The 20004-nt window shown below is 41.8% G+C and overlaps 1 protein-coding gene and 1 long non-coding RNA gene across 3 annotated transcripts in view; one reads left to right on the top strand and one right to left on the bottom strand.

The window, feature by feature from the left end:
• LOC310685426 overlaps nucleotides 1-20004 on the bottom strand; it is a 621470-nt gene that overhangs the window by 261355 nt on the left and 340111 nt on the right. The window lies entirely within an intron of this gene.
• The window catches only part of GLRA3 (glycine receptor alpha 3), a 76163-nt gene continuing 61406 nt past the window's right edge, over nucleotides 5248-20004 (top strand). The window contains exon 1 of one of the 2 annotated variants that reach the window (XM_083457449.1): nucleotides 5248-5957. In XM_083457449.1, the coding sequence (XP_083313575.1) occupies nucleotides 5887-5957 (71 nt within the window). In that variant the 5' untranslated portion in view covers nucleotides 5248-5886. The remainder of the gene's footprint in view (nucleotides 5958-20004) is intronic. The other variant, XM_083457448.1, reaches the window with a different exon arrangement.

Genomic DNA, 20004 nt, shown 5'->3' with positions numbered 1-20004 from the left:
AGATACGGGGGCTAGCAGGTACAATCCTACCCAATCTCCTTTATTGAAACATCACAAAAGTTGGTGGGTTAAGATAACCAATTTAACAGAAAGCTGCTCAAGGCTAGTTGAGAGCATCTGATAGGTGTTCACTGATAATTATGAGCAGCTACTTAATCGGCATTTGGCAGACACTCTGCATTTTTCTAAGGCAATTGACCATGACTGTCTGAGAAGATGCTACTCATCAAGCAGCAAGTGCTCCCTGATGGCAAATAATCAGCTGAATATGTATTGTGGAAAACCAGGGCTCCAAAATACACAAGGAACTTCCATAGGTACAAGAGGTTCCCAGCTACCTTCCAACTTGTGAGAGGCAATAAAGCCAGGAGTGGAAGTGGGAGGACCAAGTCTTCCCATCTCCATTGTCTCATCTCACATGGTAATTCCTCCTTTTCCATAATGCCTGAAGATGCTGGAGGCTGTTCCACAGTAGTTGACAAATTGATTACTCTAAAATTAACATGAGCTGCTACATACAATCGAAATCAGTGTCTTGAGCCTAGTTCTAAGTAAGTTTGCTGAGAAGTAAGTCTTACTAATTTCATTGATATTTCGAGTAAGAATTATTAGGTTTGTATCCTGAATTGCTTTCAGGATCAGTGTCATTGTATGAAACTTTAAACAACTATTGCCCTCAGTCCTTTCTGTTTTCTTGGTCTCTTGAATTGTGAGGCAGTATTAATCAAAGGACATTTTCTCTGTGGTTGTATGTTTAATGTTAGCTTAAAGCCTCTGGGCTTGCACACTTGATTGAGTTACATCTTGAGGAAACTTTGGGGTCGAGAAAACCACCATAACTGACATAACTAAACCATTCTTAACTTTAAAAATAAACACGAAAATATGAACTGCATAATTCATTGCAATATAGTATTTTTCATTGGACTAGGCTACTGGAGATCAAACATAATGGATTATGTTCCATACCATCTTGTTTAGGGGGCTTAGAACATTATCTATCATTCCAGACCTTCAGCAGTCAGAGGTTTATGAGGAGGAACATAGCAAATAGAAATAACACCTATCCTCTCATCTATCATCTCAGAAGAGGAGAATCAGTTTAAGCAACAGGCATTAATTATCTGAACAGAAGAGAAACAAGTATTGGATCAAATGAAGCTTTGCTGTCACAGTTCAGTTTGACATTTTAGTCTTTAGTCCTATATACACTGAGCTGGGAGTAAGTTCTGTTGAACTCTGTGGAGGCTACTTCTGAATAGACATGTATAAAATCGCTATGTTGACTGACGGTGCAATCGAAATGGTGGTAGGAAAGCTTTTGCCACCATCATCACCATGGAGTGGGCCTGTAAGTGAGACAAAACCTGTGTTTCATCAGATCGGTCATTAGTTTTCCCTCTCCAATTGGTCTACCATCATCCCTCCATTTCACTACCTGTAGTTTCTCGGAAAACCAGGTGAGTGGTTTTGTCAAGACACTACTGCATCCTCAATATTGTCAAGAATTTGAACTCAATGGCAAGCAATGGCAAAAAGAAAGTGCTGAAGAACCATCACAAAGCCATCTGAATCTATCATTCTCTGGGAACAGACCATTCAACTAGATAAGCCTGTAGATATTAAGGACATCAGGAAACCTAAGCCCTACATTATAGTGGTATAATTTCCACTGGGGGTTGTAACTGTAAAGACATATTTTCTTTTCTTTCTTTTCTTTCTTGAATTCTCAAGTTAGAAACCCATTTCTCTTGTTGTTTTAACTGGGTACCCTAGTTAATCACTCAACATGACTGCACCAGCCATTCATAGTGAGTAAGACAAAGTATTTTCTTTTTACACCTTTCCCCACAAATAGTTCTTTAAGATTTATGCAAATAGTTGGCATGTAAATGATCTATACAAGTGATGGGAAACTTGTGACCCTCCAGAGGTTGTTACACTACAACTCCCATCATCTTATGCTTGTCTGGGTTGATGGGAATTGGAGTTCAGGAATATCAGAAGGGCTATAATGCCATAGCACAAAAGACTATCGTGATTTTAAGGAGGTTAGATTTCAAGGAGGTGTCCAGCAATTGAACCGCTTATGCCCAGATAATGCCTAGAAATTCTGTGGGCCTGGACCTTTAAGCGGTTAATTCTGTCTGTTCTCCATCATTCCATAAAGTAGTAGTCTCTCATAGCTAGTTGTGCTGGGATGGCACTGTGTGGGAATTTTAATCTTTAAGATGGGCTTTAGCAAACACTTGAAACAGGGAGAGTACTCTGAGCCCTGTCCACACACTGGAACAATTTTGTGTGTATAAATGATAGCTGGAAAATTGTAAGACACATCACAGAACTCAATTACATGCACACATCATCTTTGTGACTTCAAGATGAACAAGGTTTGCTTCCTAGTTAAACAAAACAATCAAGCAAGCTGCAATCAGAGGTGTCGACTTACCCCCTACTTTGAGGGGGAACAGCCACATGACTGCGATGGTTAGTATTTTGTGGTTAGCATTTTGACTACCTAAACTATATTCTAGCTCAGATCTGATTCTGAGGAAAAACTGGAGCCTTTCCAGCCTTCCCTTCCTTTAGTCTCCAACTTTCTGCTGCCCACTTATTTATGTTGCTGCTACAGAAGGATGAAAGAATGAAGCTTGCTCTCACACTCCAGATTACTGGTTTCTATTACAGTCAGTTGACTAATAAACCCTGGTTAATAATAATAATAAATTTTAGGTGAACTCAAGAAGTAGTTTTGGATCCCCCCCCCTTTGAATAGCAGACCCATGGCCCATACAATAACATGGTTTGTTTTTTTGAAAAATTCCATTAGTTTGTTGTTGTTTTTAAAAGTGTACTATCTAGCACAGGGCTAACAAACCCAAAGGCTCCTTGGATCCGTGTAAATAGCTGTGCAGTCCAATAGAACCCAGGCATTGCTCAGCACTTGATTAGGTTTTCTTTTGATCCTTTGTCAGTTTTAGTTTTTATGGGTTGGTGTAGGAATAAAAAGTACAAATTAGTATACAGCCTAGGGGGGAAAATGTATACAGTGGTACCTCGGGTTACATACTCTTCAGGTTACATACACTTCAGTTTACAGACTCTGCTAACCCAGAAATAGTGCTTCAGGTTAAGAACTTTGCTTCAGGATGAGAACAGAAATCGTGCTCTGGCGGCGCGGCGGCAGCAGGAGGCCCCATTACCTAAAGTGGTGCTTTAGGTTAAGAACTGTTTCAGCTTAAGAACGGACCTGCGGAACGAATTAAGTGCTTAACCCGAGGTACCACTGTACTTTTAAATCCAGTTGATTTACCAGTACATGTGAAGAGCACATGCTTCCCCAGTAGGTGTTAAGTGCTTAACTTTGCCTAAGGTATGAGAAACCTGTGTCCCTCCAGAAGTTGCTGGCCTCCAACCCATCAGCTGCCACTATTATGGCCAATGGTCAATAAGTTAACCAGGAAATATGTCTAGTGGCGTTAACAATGAAAGAAACAGTAAAAAGATGTGAGTGTCATACACAAGATCTAGAGTGCCACAGATTCTCCATCCCAGCCACAAACAAATAGGTTGTGACTACACAGTCAAAACCAGTAAAATATGGAAAGTTTGAATGTACTGTGCATCCACTGTCTTGTGTGTGTTCAAAGATATTTTTTAACACAGTACTGCAGGCATTTCCCCATTCCACAAGCTCCCCATTCCACAAGCTTAAAAACAAAGAACAAGGCAATCAGTGCACCAATTCAAAATATGCCTAGTGAATTTAACTATGAGAAAAACTAGTACTTACAACATGTTTTTTCTTTAAGAATTTCCATAGTGTTGAATAAGACATACTTACTGTAGGATGGTGTATATAATTTATAACTGCAGCCTATTTGCACTAGAAACCTCCTGATAGTAGTTTTAATTAATATTGTGAAAAGAAAAACACATCTGCTTAAGTCTCTGTGGGAAACAGGACAGATTAAATGGCTTAGTTAAAAAAGTTAGTACTCCAAATATGAGATGTGTTTTATGCCTCTTTTCTCACCTTTGATACATGCACACGCTTATCAAAGCTGATTGTAGAAACTAATTTGAATGAAATTTTTACATTTCTCTTAAAGTGCCAGTTCAGAGTTTCTTAAAAAGAAGAGATTGAATCCAACTAACTTTTATTCAAAGAAGACTCATTGAAATTAATTTAGCCCAGTTAATTTCAGTATGTCTACTCTGAGTATAACCAACATTGGCCAGCCCCCAATGTTTACATAACTAACAGCCTGCTCAGAAGTAAGTTCCATTGAAATTCAATGGGGTTTATATACAAGTACAGAGTTAGTAGTGCAGCCTAAAATAATAGAATGTTATTTTAATGAAAAGCAATTTCTAACATTATTCTTGTAGTGGGTGGATTCATTGCCCAAGATGAATGTGAGGAAGAATGCCTAAAACCAAATTTGAGTACTTTGTCTGTATGCGTGTTTTTTAAACCAAGTCATTAAATTGGTCTAATTTTATAATTTAACTGATATGCTACCAAAAAGAGCAGAAGCCAATTTGTATGCATCCCAACCATCCGCAGGGAAGAAGGTTGTTCATGTTGCTTTCCCAATGAAGATAACAGTAGAAGCGGCTCCACCACCAATATATACATGTGGGCTAAGATCCTGAAATCAGTTACTGACTAAACCCTGCTAAATACAGTAGGACATTCCTGAGCAAACATGCACAGGATTCTACTGCCAATCCTTCTCTCTCCCTCCCTTCTTCATTTTAGATAACTGATTGCGCTGGACATTGATGGTTACTCGCCACACTTACTGGCTGTAACAGTCATCTTTCTGAACTCTAGGGCGAGTCATCCATCAACATCTTCGACCCGGAGAATCATGACAACCTCACCACATTTGTTCCAGATGTTTACACACACACAGAGAGAGAGAGAGAGAGAGAGAGAGGGAGAGAGAGAGAGAGAGAGAGAGAGAGAGAGAGAGAGAGAGAGAGACCCCACTGCTTCCACAACACCATTGCACAACATAAACTTTCCCGTCATGAAAATACAAAGCACTAACGGGACACGTGTCCCTTCGGGCAAGGTCTTTCTTGTCTTTCCGCAACAGTAAGGAGCAATCCCCTTCCCAAACAACACTTCCCCTCATCTCCCTCCTCCTCCTCCTCCTCCTCCTCCTCCTCCTCCTCCTCCTCGAGGCGGTTGGGAATCCTTTCCTCCGTCCTTCTCCACAGCATCTTTGCCTAGAGGATCCCTCGTCAATCCCCGTGCTTCTGTGCAAACGCGCTCCCACCGAGCGCCCCTTTCTGCGTCTTCGCGAGGCAGCTCTGCCTATCTGCTCGGTCGTCCTGGGAGCTCCCCTGACTGGCTGAGGAAAGTCCGTTGCTTTGATTCCGTCTCCGCCCCCTCCCCCTCCCCTCTCCTCCCCTCCCGAGCCCTGGCATTCCCAGTGTTCAGGAATGTGGCGAGCTGGCTTCTGGCCGGAGAAGGAAGGACCGGAGGAAGCGAAGGCGGAAAGTAGGTCTTCCCTGCCGCTGCTTCGCTTCTCCCGATGCCTCTGCTCGGCTGCCTGGTCTTTCCCCCTGGGATCAGCCTCTCTCTTTAAATGCACAGCGCAACCCTTGGCGAGCTGGTTGCCAACAACAACCACCCCAAAATGCCCGAAGTCCCAGGCGCTGGAGAATAGACGACCCGGGGCAGGGGCGTCCTCGCGCGATTGGATTTACAGGTGCCGGAGGGTGCCGGGGAGCTCTCCGAGGTGCTGAACACTCGGCAGCCTCTCCAAGAGCTCTCAGGCTGAACTCTCCCTTCCTCCGCTTTCCCTCCTGGATTCCCTCATGACTCGGACACGTTCGCTTGGGAGGAGGTTGTGAATTCCTCACCATATCATGGCCCGGATTAGATACCTGCGTGCAGCTGTCTCGGGATTCTATCTGTGGGAAGCTGCGGTGCTGCTCAGGTGAGTCTCCGCTAGATCTCCCAGATGTGCCTTACTTGGTGTGATTGCGCGGCAGAGGCAACGGGACTCATGGACGGAGCTGTGGAAAATGCCTCTTCCACTCGTAATGCCGCCACAGACGTCGACTAGCAAGCGAGATTTATGTGGACATTCTGATACTGTTGTGCAATAGTCTCTTGCATCCCATGCCATTTTTGTTTTGTACTCCTGTGCCTGACGTTTAAATCTCGCCTCCCCCTCCCCAAGTTTGGTTCTCCTGGAGTTCTGTATCCTGTTTTGTCCGCTATTCTGTTACGAAGCACAGAATATTACTGAGCAATATTTGAAATGTAGAGTGTTTATTCAGAACTAGAAACCTCTCTGTTATTCTTTCATACTGAAATAAATATATGACAATTAATCCCTAAGAGCCAATCCCAGGTCCCAATAGCTGCCAGCTTCACAAAGAAAAGAAAGAATTTGATATTGGATTGTTTTCCCCAAACTACACTGTGTACTCTCTGTGCCAGATATTCAAATGTGTATTTTAGTGGGTTGCCCCACTCTCACTTGGGATATTTCACACAGAACCCTAAAAATAATGATTATAGCCCATTGCACAGTTCAGTTTACATGTTTGAATTTAAGCCAGTTTAGTTTTATTAAAATAAAATGCATCAAAATTGGCTTAAATCTAATAATTTTAACTTATTTAAAATCCAACTCAAGTACCTAACCATAAAAACTAGAACTAAGTGAGGACTTAAAGGAGTATCCAAGCTATATATATATATATATATATATATATATATATATATATATAACCCTTCATGATAAAAATAAAATTCACAACAGTGATATCCAGCTATTGTGAAGAAAAGCATGCCAGATAGCATAAATATTAGGCTATTCATGTTTTTATCTGAAGAACTTTTCATACAGCATACATGACAAACATGCATTAGATGTTGAAATATTATGCACATATTCATAGTCAAATAAAAAAACATGCAGGAAGAAAACTGTTGTGTAAATGAAATTCTTTTTCACATACAAATATTCATGAGCTGTGCTGCAAAAACATGGAGGGACCCCTGAAATTAGCAAGTATCACCTGAAGCTTCTGCATGTTTGTCTGCATGTTCTTAAACTGCTAATCTGCATTATGAAATGCAAAACTAATTTCTTTAGGTTGTGCCTCAATGTCACGATGGTTATAACATTAATGGAAGGGAATGGTATGAAGTAGATCTGGTGATTATTTTATGTCATGGCTGGTAAGATGAATCTTGCTTTTTTGAAGGGCTCATGTACAAAACAAGTAACTGAGCCACCATTCTCAACTTAGTGAAAGGGTATTACAAAGGGCTCTTTAAACCATTTTTATTCAGTGGTACTATGCTAGGTGCATTTCTGAGAAGCAGAAGTCAACAGGGCAATTATATTTGAAGCCTTGCACCCCCAACTAATTTCAAGTTCATATTGACTCCAGAGGTTATTGGGTTATATCTTCAGTTGACCACCAGCCAGGATGGACTCATTTAATTTCACTTTCGCAGACTGGTAAAATGATCAAGCTCTGGTTAAAAGATAATAGCTATGATGGTACTAGGAAGGGTGAGAGGGTCAAAGGGAGGAACTCCTAATCAGGTTATGGGGAAAGTGCACAACATTGTGAGGAAATGCAGAGCTAGAGGGGGAAATGAAATGAGCCCTCACTAGATATGTCATTGGCATGTTATTTACAAGCCACATATTTCAGCTTTAGCTGTTAATTTTATTTTACTAAAGCAGATGTGTTTTTTAATGTATGACAAAAACTATTAGGAAGCAGCAAGAAATGTATATAAATCTCTTGAAATAAAAAGTGCACACGCTTAAAATCCACTTACTTCGATGGGATGTAGGTGCACCTGATTTTTCTTAGAGTGAGAGAATTCCTGGTATACTATTAAAAAGTGAGGTACTAGTCTATATGCTAATAGTAATCTGAGTCTTCCCACATTTGTGCTTATGTGAACCATTGGTGCACAAGACGGAATACTTGCAGAACCCAGAGATACACACAGGCAGGGCTTTTTTCAGGGGGAACTCACAGGAACTCAGTTCTAGCACTTCTTTGGTGGGCGCCATTGCCATTCTAAGAGAATGGGAGAGGTTCTGGGATTGACAATATTTAGTTTTGTGGGGGATAGAATGTTGAATGGGTGAGAGGGGGATAACCATACAACTGGGGTGGGGGACAACAGAGTGGGATGCCTGGAATAGAACAAGATATTTGTATTTGTCTACCTATTTGAGTAAGTCACTTCTTCGATCACACTGAGAAGTTACTTAATGCCTCAGGTACTGGAGACAGAACTGTCTGTAGACATCAACTGAAAAATTAAGAATATAATGGGACTGAGATCATGGCCAGCTTGCTCCCCCGTAGAAAAAAAAACCCCTCAACCCAGCCCAAGGAAAACCCCAAAATGGAGAGGGGCACACCATCTCAATGACAATTGAGCATGCTCACTGGGCATGGAATGTTAACTGCTTGTTGGAAGGGAAAAGAACAACTGGGGAGAGGGAGATGTTACGGCTTGAACCTAGAACAGAAACACTCCTCACCTGCTTTGTTGCCATGTGCCCCACTTGTTTGGAGAGTAGAGGCAGTAGTCTCAAAATTAGTCAAATGTGCCTAACATCACCCCATTTCATGTCCAATACGTAGGGACCAGCAGACCTGTATATGCTGAAGATCAGTAGACAATACCTCTGATCTTTTTGTGGAAAATGTATTTCTAATTTTGGATAAAATTTCGCAAATGTGCCAAAACTTAGAGGTAATATACTTTCATATTTTTTTTAAAAAAAGCCAACAATAATGAGAAGAGTACATTTTGCTTTTTTTATACATAGATGCCACAATGCTTCAGCCCCCTATCTGAGTGAGAGAGAAATAATCTCAGACAATAGTTGAGAGGTAATGACGCATATAAAAGTGTTTGTGACAAGTGAGAGTGACCTCTAGTTGGAGGGATCTGTTCTTGAGTCACAACAGGGAAATGGAGCGAGTGGGTGTGTTGAGCAATAACGTAGGAGCGTAGAATATAAGAGCTATCATCCTATAATTTAAAGTTAGAACTAATTTTCACTTGGAGGTGTATGTTCTCATCCAACCATTCTTACAAGAAATTCACCAGAATATGTATTATGTGAAAAATCTACAGAAGCAGACTTTTTTGCTGCAGTATTCTGTGTGGTGAAATAGTCTTTTAAATGCATCCCTGTGTGAAATATAAGACTACTGTTTACCAAACCATACAAAGCATGAGTTATATTCTCACTGCTTTGGATTCACTATGTGTTCATCCTACGATAATTAAAGGTTTTATAGAACAAAATAAAAGACAGAGGACAGACACGGGATGAGATGGGAAGGGAAGGAGTTTGTGCAGTTTTAAGACTACAGCGCCCAGAGTGAAGTGAGACTGAGTGAAATTATGTGGATGGAAATTTCTGGCATATCACAAACTCTAATAGCAAACTCATCTGATGGGTGCTGAAAAGACTGTAGCCAATTCAAGGCCACTGAAAAACAAGAGAGCAGTATCTGTATGCGCAGGGGTCCCCAAGGTTTGCAGAACTACCAAAAAATATTGGGGTGGGGGGACTAAACAGTCAAATGAGGACTGTGAATGCTCGGTAGTAATGGAATGCTAAATGTTGGAACAGGGAGTGGAATGGAGTAGCCTAGAAGACCACATGGTTGGCTAGCTGAACTCATGAACTGGAGCACTCCACACTGCAAGATTTTATAAATGTTGTATAAATATACTTGTATAAACATAATTAGAAATAGTTACTATAAGAAGCATGGCAACATGCCCAGGATAGTGCTTTATGTTCCTTTTTCCCATGAGTGAGAATACTGAGCAATAAAAAGCACTGATGTTGATACCAAAATATCACATTTAGATTATTTAATGAAATAGGGAACATGGGAGCTTGCACACACACACACACACACACACACACACACACCTCAACCAGTCTTTGTCATCCTATTACCCTCCAGATGCTTTGAGCTACAGCTCCCATTATACCTGACCATTGGCTATGATGGCCAACACTGATGGGAGTTGTAGTCCAAAACATCTGAAGAGCATCAGGTTGGCGAAGGCTGCCTCACACTGGGAAGACATTAAGGTAGGTCATATATAGTTCATGCTCGGAAGGTTACTATTTCAGGAATAGAAACCAAATCTCAAAATGAATGTATATTGGGCTCCGAACTACATCAGGAGTAGGAAACCTTCCAGCCTTCCAGATGTAGCTGGACTGGGCTAGGCTGGCTGGGGCTGATTAGAAGGTCCCAGGTTCCCCATTGTTGCTCTAGGATAGGTTTCCCAAACTTGGGACTCCAGCTGTTTTGGGACAGCAGTTCCCATCATCCTTACCTAGCAGGACCAGTGGTCAGGGATGATGGGAGTTGTAGTCCAACAACTGGAGACCTAAGTTTGGGAAACCCTGCTCTAGGCTAAACAGCTTATTGTGACTCAATGGGGCATATTTTTGCATCTCTAATTTTCTTTGTTATTTCTTTTGAATTCTGAAACATATATAAAACTTTAATAAACATACACCGTATTTTCCGCTCTATAAGACGCACCCGACCATAAGACGCACCTAGTTTTTAGGGGAGGAAAACAAGAAATAAGAAGCCTCCTGAGCAAAGAGGGTAGAGTAGAGAGCCAGTGTGGTGTAGTGGTTAAGAGCGGTAGTCTTGCAATCTGGGGAACCGGGTTCGCGTCTCTGCTCCTCCACATGCAGCTGCTGGGTGACCTTGGGCCAGTCACACTTCTTTGAAGTCTCTCAGCCCCACTCACCTCACAGAGTGTTTGTTGTGGGGGAGGAAGGGAAAGGAGATTGTTAGCCGCTTTGAGACTCCTGAAGGGGAGTGAAAGGCGGGATATCAAATCCAAACTCTTCTTCTTCTTCTTTGCTCAGGGGGCTTTGCGCAGCGCTCCCTCTAGCTGTTCTGGCTTCTGGGATAGCCCGTGAAGCCTCCACAGGGGAGCGGGATGAAGGCTCCCCGCTGCCCTGCGGAGGCTTCGTGCAGCTAAGCCAGAAGCTAGAACAGCAAGAGGTAGGCAGGAATTAGGTATGTTCTAAATGGGCCTGCATTGCACCTAAAGGACCAGGTGCATAACAGGGGTGGGGACCTTGGTAATATGGCACCCTGCGTGAGGCTAAAATTTGGGCTAAAGCCGCCTTTCCAAAGGGGATGCTGGGCTTTGGGAAGGAGGCACAAGGCTCTGGCAGAGTCCTAAAGTTCTCCTTTCTTCTTTCCAAAGCCGGACAAGCACTAGCTAGACTTTGGGAAGGAGGCTAGAAGACACCTCTTTGGCCCCTGCACCCTGTGTTGGGGAACCAGTCACATTGTCCTAAATCTGCATTTGTGCATAATCTAGAGGTGATTCTACCTTGTTGCTAGAAGTATAAGGGTCAGAGGACCTGTTTTCACCTATGGCTCAATAGATATAGCCAGGCGACAATAATCTATGTTCTACTTTGTAACCTCGCATCTAGACTGCTACAATGTGCTCTATGTCGGCTGCCCTTGAATACTATATGGAGATTGCTGAGAGTGCAAAATACAGATACCAGGATCTTGATATCTTGATGGACCTGATAGATGTAATGCCATGTAACACCAGTCTAAAAAGACATGTTCTGGATGCTTATTTGCTACCAAGCCTGATTCAAGTTTTTTGTTTTGACATATAAATTCCTGAGCAGTTTAGGATTTGGTTACCTGAAGGACTCCTGCACTGTTTTTTAGTTGTTGTCCCCCCCCCGAAAACAGCTCTGCATGTCTGGCTTGTGTATTGTTATGTTTACAGATAGTTGGAGGATGGTTGTGGTTGTGTTATGGTTTTATTATTGTTCTTGTTTTAATGTTTTGACCCATTCTAAGGTCTTCTAAGGTTGGAGGATGGATGGCGGCTAACAGATTGAGGTTGAATCCTGAGAAGACAGAAGTACTGTTTTTGGGGGACAGGAGGCGGGCAGGTGTGGAGGATTCCCTGGTCCTGAATGGGGTAACTGTGCACCTGAAGGACCAGGTGTGCAGCCTGGGAGTCATTTTGGACTCACAGCTGTCCATGGAGGCACAGGTCAAATCTGTATCCAGGGCAGCTGTTTACCAGCTCCATCTGGTACGTAGGCTGAGACCCTATCTGCCTGCAGACTGTCTTGCCAGAGTGGTGCATGCTCTGGTTATCTCCCACTTGGACTACTGCAATGCGCTCTACGTGGGGCTACCTTTGAAGGTGACCGGGAAACTACAACTAATCCAGAATGTGGTAGCTAGACTGGTGACTGGGAGCGGCCGCCGAGACCACATAACACCGGTCTTGAAAGACCTACATTGGCTCCCAGTACGTTTCTGAACACAATTCAAAGTGTTGGTGCTGACCTTTAAAGCCCTAAACGGCCTCGGTCCAGTATATCTGAAGGAGCGTCTCCACCCCCATTGTTCTGCCCGGATACTGAGGTCCAGCTCCGAGGGCCTTCTGGCGGTTCCCTCACTGTGAGAGGCCAAGTTACAGGGAACCAGGCAGAGGGCCTTCTCGGTAGTGGTGCCCACCCTGTGGAACGCCCTCCCATCAGATGTCAAAGCAATAAACAACTACTTGACATTCAGAAGACATCTGAAGGCAGCCCTGTTCAGGGAAGTTTTTAATATGTGACATTTTAGTGTATTTTTCATCTTTGTTGGAAGCCACCCAGAGTGGCTGGGGAAACCCAGCCAGATGGGCGGGGTACAAATAATAAATTATTATTATTATATTATTATTCAAAAGCATTAAGACTATTAAGGGGAAGTGTTTGATTTCTATGGCCTTCACACTTTGCAGATGCATTTAAAGTAGGTTTTCAGCCAGAAATAAAAAGTTAATTCCAAAAGGTCAATATAGGGGAAGGATGTGCCATCAAATACTTCCCATTAATAGTGTTAATGCTTTTGTTGGGGGGGGGGGAATCTGAAAACTGGAGAAAAGATTGTCCTGTTTTCATATTATTTGACTATGTTTTTTACAGGAAAAACATGATATAGGCCATTATTCTTTTAGTTCATTGTTTAGTATTTCCTATATAGCTGTCTGCTACTGCCACCACTTTACGATTAAGAAAGCTAAGGATTGGTACAATTAATCTGTCACGAATCTTTATGCTCGTTTTCACATTCTATTCATTTTCTTCACTAATCTTGGTCAGGGCTTCAAATTCTTTGTCAGCTAAGGTTTCCTTATACGTTTCAGAAATTGGTCTAACAATATCTCATATCAAAAGAAATAGTAGTTGGATTGTTCTGCTTTTGGAAAACCAGTATTTTGTTATCTCCTTTGATTTTTCCGCTTTCGCACTCTGATGTATAGATATGAGTAGCTGCAGAAGTGCACACAGAGGCTTGTTAGGACATAGCTTCAGAGGCATTCTGTGTGAAGCAATTCAGGCCTACTATGCTGCCTGTCCATTTAAATCCCATTAGCATGGCTTACCCTGATACAACTGGCATGTAGAATTGCATAGAGCCAGGTGACCAGGGAAGGCCTCTGTTATGGTGCATCACAGATGTGTCATCTCCTGTACTAGTTTATCCCACCATCTTTTCTCCAATGCCCATGCAAACAGTCGATTGCTACACTTGTACAACTGTCAGGAATATGTCTGTTACCAGCATAATGCCATTGGTCATGTTGTTGCGTTAGCAAGGGGATTGGGAATTCTGATGGCCACAAAGGTAGCAACCTACAAAGCATTCAAAAAGGAATTAAAATGGTTGCCCTCATCTTGCTCCTGCCTATGCTTCATTTAGAAGCACAGTACAGGCTTCTAAATGGTTTTGTGAATATATATATATATATATATATATATATATATATATATATATATTTAATATTCTATTGAATTTTGAATGTCCAGTACAGAAAGGTTTAAACCTAATAATAAAATTACTAAATGTGACCAAAGCTGCAGATTTCAGATGACCTCATCTTAGCCAAGTCAGTGAAAATGAACTTAGCTTAAGCTTTCTTCTTGAAGTCATGGGAGCAATGGGACTGCCATGCCCAAACTAGAAATTGAACGGCTCCATGCAGACTTTGACACATTACAGAGTGGCTATGTGATTGCTCTATGGTACATAAGACCTTGTTAATTGTCTACATTCCACATTCTGCACACATGGACTTAACGCACATTATCGTCTTGCCCATAGGAAAGTCTAAGTGAAATAGTTCTTCTTTCAGATGAAGAAAAAGCCAAGGCTGGAAACTATCATGGGACTTGGCAGTTTATAAGACAACCAAATTAAAATGATGCTTGGATTTCTATTTACATTTCACACCTCATGCTGTGCTAAACTCATTTTCCTATTATTAACCATTCTTAATATGCTCCAAGCTAACTGACTTGCTCTACAAATAGAGGTGAGTCACTCTGGAAATAATATTGTTATTCTTTACAACACATGTCACTAGAATTCCAAACCACAAACCAGTTAAGTAAAGAAAAATACAAAGGTTAGTGTCAGTTTTGATCCCTTGGACTTCAGCTTTAGATATTAAGGACTTTAGATATTGATGACTCTAGATATTGAGTACTACATGGACTTGTGCACGGAAAAGCAATCAAAGAATGTGCAAACTCCTCCAAAATAATACTAATTTCCCTATGGGAAAGTGAAATTATGAAGCAAGGCGTGAAGATGCAGTAAACTGTGCCATTACTTTTAAAGCCCCACATCAGGGTGTGCAAGCTCTGGCCTGAAGGTCTGATTAGGCTCACCAGGCCTTCCCATGTGCTGACAGGCCATTTCAACCAAGCCAACTCAGTCAAAATGAGGGTTGCAAGCACTGCTGTTCAGCTGATTGGAGGTGGGGCTTCCATGGGGCTTTCCAAGACCATGGGTAATGCCTTTGCCCTCACAATTTGATTCAAACCATGCAAGCAAAAAAAGGATCACCTGCACACTTGTCTAACTCACCCAGTTGTCAGACTTGCACACCTGTCCAACTTGGCATATGGGTGGTGAGAGAGATAATGATCTGGAATGATCTGGTCTCCATCCAGATGCAGTTTCTCACCCTAGTCATAAATACCTGAAAAGGGCTCCTCACTATTACCAGCCTGTCAATGCTTTAGGAGCAGCAAAGGGGACTCTTTTTTGAATTCCACTGTCAAGAGAGGCTCATTTCAACATGGCACCCCATTTGTGGAATGCTATCTCACTTCAATACATAAAGATATATCTAATTTAGCCTTCACCTCTGTCAACCCTTTTAAAATTGTCTTCTTTTACTGGTGTTTTAAGAAGTGGGCTTTAGTTTTACTGGCATCTTTTATAGGTTTTTAAAATATATATTGTTCCCCACACTGGTTCTTGTATCGATGAAAGGCAACATAAATCTTTTTAACAGATAGAGAACATTTACTAATATACAGAATGTCCAAAGAATCAAGTACATGCTATTAGCTAAGTCAATATGATTATTTAATAATTATTGGACTGGTAAGAGGGTTACATGATGTGCAGGTTGGATAATTGTATGATTGGCCCACAGTTCAGATTATGAGTAATTAAATGTACCGTATGTTTCCATGTACAGTGGTACCTCGGGTTAAGTACTTAATTTGTTCCAGAGGTCTGTTCTTAACCTTAAGCACCACTTTAGCTAATGGGGCCTCCTGCTGCCGCCGCGCCACCGGAGCACGATTTCTGTTCTCATCCTGAAGCAAAGTTCTTAACCCGAGGTACTATTTCTCGGTTAGCGGAGTCTGTAACCTGAAGCGTATGTAACCCGAGGTACCACTGTATAAGACAACGTTATTTGCTTTTTAAAAAAATAACCCTCAGATAAATATTTTAAGGGCATAGTAAGTTTAACAGTTAATGTGCAAAATAACTGGCCAATGTGCAGTTTCACTAGGTCTTATGGAGAATATGCCTATTAAAGATTATGCATAATGACAGAAGAATGTACAATATTAGGGAAATATATGCATGCTCTCAGGAGCCTATTGGTGCCAGGAGTGGCTGCCCACCCCTCAGGGAAAAGTCCTTGCAAAGTATTTTCTGCTGGGTGGTGGTGGTGGTGGGAATTCTGCAAGGGCATCCGGAACACTCCACTCTTGCCAAAGCTTGGCAAATGGGGGGGGGGGAGCGTTCCAGAAAGCTTTGGTGCTGTAGATCAGCAACAAAGCAGAGCTTCTCCACCAGTGGTTGAAGCAATGGGGTAGAGTAGGAAATGCTACCTTTTGCATCTCAGCAACTTGAGGCAGCTGCTTCACCCCAGCTCACTTGTAGGCCAGCTCTGGCTGAAAATTATTTATTTTGACCTGGAAATTTGCACAATTCCCTCTTCATAGACAAATTATCTACACGTTTTCTATGAGGCCTGGTAAAGGTGCACAATGGCCAGTTGTTATGCACATTAACTGCCCAATTTATATTCCCCCTAACACATATATGTACTAACTTAACAGAGAAAATAAGTGTTAACTCCTGTATTAATGCAAGTTTCCAAATAGTAATGATTGCTAAACTTCACCTTGAAGAGTGAAGTAAAGATATTATAACATTCATTCCTCACTAATTCCACCGTCCATTGGAGCGTGATTTATCTTTCTATTGAATTGTCTTTGAACATTAATGAGTTTGGTGGGCCTCCAATGTATTCAAGACAGAGTTTAATTTAAAACTGTTATGCCCCACATTTCAGTTATCGATAACTGAAATACATCATCACTTCTCTAAGTCACTTACAAAGTAATAAAATAAGAGTTTAAAAACTCAACAGTCATTTAAGTGTCATAAGGAATTATAAGTCAGCCATATTTTCAGAAAGCTACTAACTAGCCATGGGTCATAAAAATGAAGTGTACAGTATTAGAAAGTCTTCCAATAACAGAAGGCATCACTGCTGCTTCATTATAATTTTAAGGTTAGTCTTATTCTGATGGTAAGTCATTTGGTTCCAAAGGGTTGGGATCACTATGGACAAGATGCTGCTCTTGCACAAATTTTATCTCCAGCATAAATGGGATATGAAAAGAGCTCCTTCACTAGATCTTTATGGATGTATAGGTGGGTGGGTGGGATTTTACAGGAGATATTCTTAAGATACACAAGGGCTCTTTAATGGTAAGAATCAGCTCCTTAAATTTCATTCAGTGCAGGGGTTGCAAAAATCAACAGAATTATTCATCCATCTTGTTTTTTGTTAGAAGATCCAATATCCCCTGCATTTTTCATCTGTTCTGCAAGAGTAGCTCTATGAAAAAATGTGTTGTAACATTTGCAGAGGCTACTTGGCTACAACTCATCACAACTATGACATTGGGATGCATTGATGGGGCTCTTGATAGGTCTAGCAAGTGCCCCAGTTTTCCCCCATTGATTCCGGAACATGATACTCATCATCACCTGATTCTGTTTTGAATAGAATGTGGTAGCATGTCAGAAATCAGAGCAAATGTGCACAAATTGGCCAGGGAAAGGTCAATTTTAAGTCCATCCAGAGAGATGAGATGCTGGTGGCAGACTGAACCATTTGTGTGCTGATCACAAATTGATCATGTAGCTTTCTCCTCACAAATGATTTCTTCTTCTTCTTCTTTGGTGATCACTCGTAGCCAAGTTAGATGGTCTTCCATGAACACAGACTTAACAGTGAGTCCATAAGTGACTGTGGAGGCCAATTCTGGATCCACACATCCTTCCACAGCGGAGACATGCGTTTCTGGGTGGGAGTTGATCGTGATGAGGGTTTGCCAAACGTGCCTTTACACATTTCTCTCTTTCGTCCTGAGTTTGAGCATCTTCTAACTCCATGACACCTTTGGTAAATGATTACAAGATGCCAGCAACCTTCTCCAAGCTCAGCCTCAGATGATAATTTTGGAGACTGCAAAAGCTCTCCTGAATGGAGAAATAATCTTCTTCAAGCCCTTCAATTCTTCTCCAGCTCAGACTAAAATCTGACTCCAAAAGAGTGGTCAACATCCTTCTTGCCAGCACCTCTCAAACAAACTCCCACTCTCCTTTACTAAACTTGTGGCAACAGGAGCAACAGCAGGACATGAGGGTAGGGGAGATGTTCTCCTCCCTGCTTCTGTGCTCTGGCATGCTGTGGATGAAGGGCACAGTGGCCCTTGAAACTTAATAGTCTTCACACTGCAGTAGCCACTGGGTAAATTACCAGTCCAAAGGGCCACCTAGACTTTCTTCCTTGCATGCTGTTCCACAGCACACCTTAGTGGTGAAGAGGGAGAGGCAGAAAGGAGAAGACCTCCATCCCTCCATTGTCTCCATGTGCTACTGTTGTTTATGTCAGTGCTTCACTGGAAAATAAATAGAAACGGGGATTGTGTTTGGGAGCTGTGAGGGAAGCTGTTTGAGCAATTCGTAGGTCTGGCAAAAAGGGGGTGGGATCATTTTCTAAGCTTTGGGTTGTATCAGAAAATAATCTGAGTTCTTGCTGATTTTTTCCCTTTAATAACTTGTATCACTTCTAAATTAATCCAAAACTGGGGAGAGCTTGCCCATCTCTACAATGAGAAAAGGAAGCATATATAATTTCTCCTTTTTTCATACACACACATACACAATCAAAACGAAAGGGTTTTCATTCCCATGGTTTCAAATTTTCTAGAAGTTTTACATCTCTCATCTGGAGGCTATTGATCTAAACCATCCTGTTTCACTTTGAGGAATAAATTAAAACAAAAGAAGAAAATATATATTGCAGCTGCATTAAGAGCCTTGTAATTTGCCTTTTGCAGTATTTCAGTTTTACAGTTCACTCAGATGAGAATAGATTTTGATAAATAGCATGGAATAGTTGTAGCTCTGTGCAGCATGATTTATTGATGATATCTCCCACCCACCCTTTCTTGGTCAGGAACACTTTATGTCGACGGAGCCTTTGGGATTCCTCTCCTCTTCAAAATATGAATAATGTTATAATGTTTAACCAAACAGTATCATCCTGTTTAATTATTCAGACGAGTTTAATTTTCTAGCATTTGGAATCAATGTGCTATTATGAAATAGCAATGCATTTGTAAAGAAAAAATCAATAGCCTTGGTTTTAATATAGCCTAAGCTTTTAAAACCTGCATTTTAAAATCTTTTTTTATTTTATTTTATTTTACAAGCTCTACATACTGCTTTTCACTAAGTTTAAATCCCATGGGATCCCCCTGCCTTCCATTATAGTACTAAGAACATCCAGTATAACCTATAGCAGGAGTGGGGAAATCTCTTTCTCTGGCCCCAGAGAACTCCCCAGATGTGATCGGCCTCCAGTGCCCACCAGTCCTTTAAGAAGGTCCTGATCTACACCACCAAGCATCAGCTAGGTGATGGCTTCTGACAAGACCATATCTGTATATTGCCCAGGGGCTACAACTGTGGGGAAAGGGTTGGGCACCTTCATTCATCTCCTTGATGGGAGGGACCCAGCTGCAATGTCTCCTTCTCACCTTCATTGGCATATTGCTGAAATCCGAGAAGCTAGAAAATGTTATTGTCCACATCTCTGACATGGAAGAGGCACTAAAATGTTTCCCATCCATTCATACACACAATGTAGCTCTCCAAAGCCAAGTTAGTGAAAATTCTCTTGGTGACCTCCATCCAGTTTCCATTTTACCTTCTCTTAAGACCAGCCGTTGCCAACCAACTGCTCTCTAGATGCATTGGACTGCCAACCCCACAGAGGCATGAGAGTGACGGCTGGAGCTGGTAGAAGAGTTTGGATTTGATATCCCGCTTTATCACTACCCTAAGGAGTCTCAAAGCGGCTAACATTCTCCTTTCCCTTCCTCCCCCACAACAAACACTCTGTGAGGTGAGTGGGGCTGAGAGACTTCAGAGAAGTGTGACTAGCCCAAGGTCACCCAGCAGCTGCATGTGGAGGAGCGGAGACGCAAACCCGGTTCCCCAGATTACGAGTCTATCGTTCTTAACCACTACACCACACTGGCTCTCACTGGTAGGCGTTTGTAGTCC

The sequence above is a fragment of the Podarcis tiliguerta genome, assembly GCF_965153285.1.
Source record: "Podarcis tiliguerta genome assembly, chromosome: 9".
NCBI lineage: Eukaryota > Metazoa > Chordata > Lepidosauria > Squamata > Lacertidae > Podarcis > Podarcis tiliguerta.
This window is presented reverse-complemented; position numbering and strand designations above follow the sequence as displayed.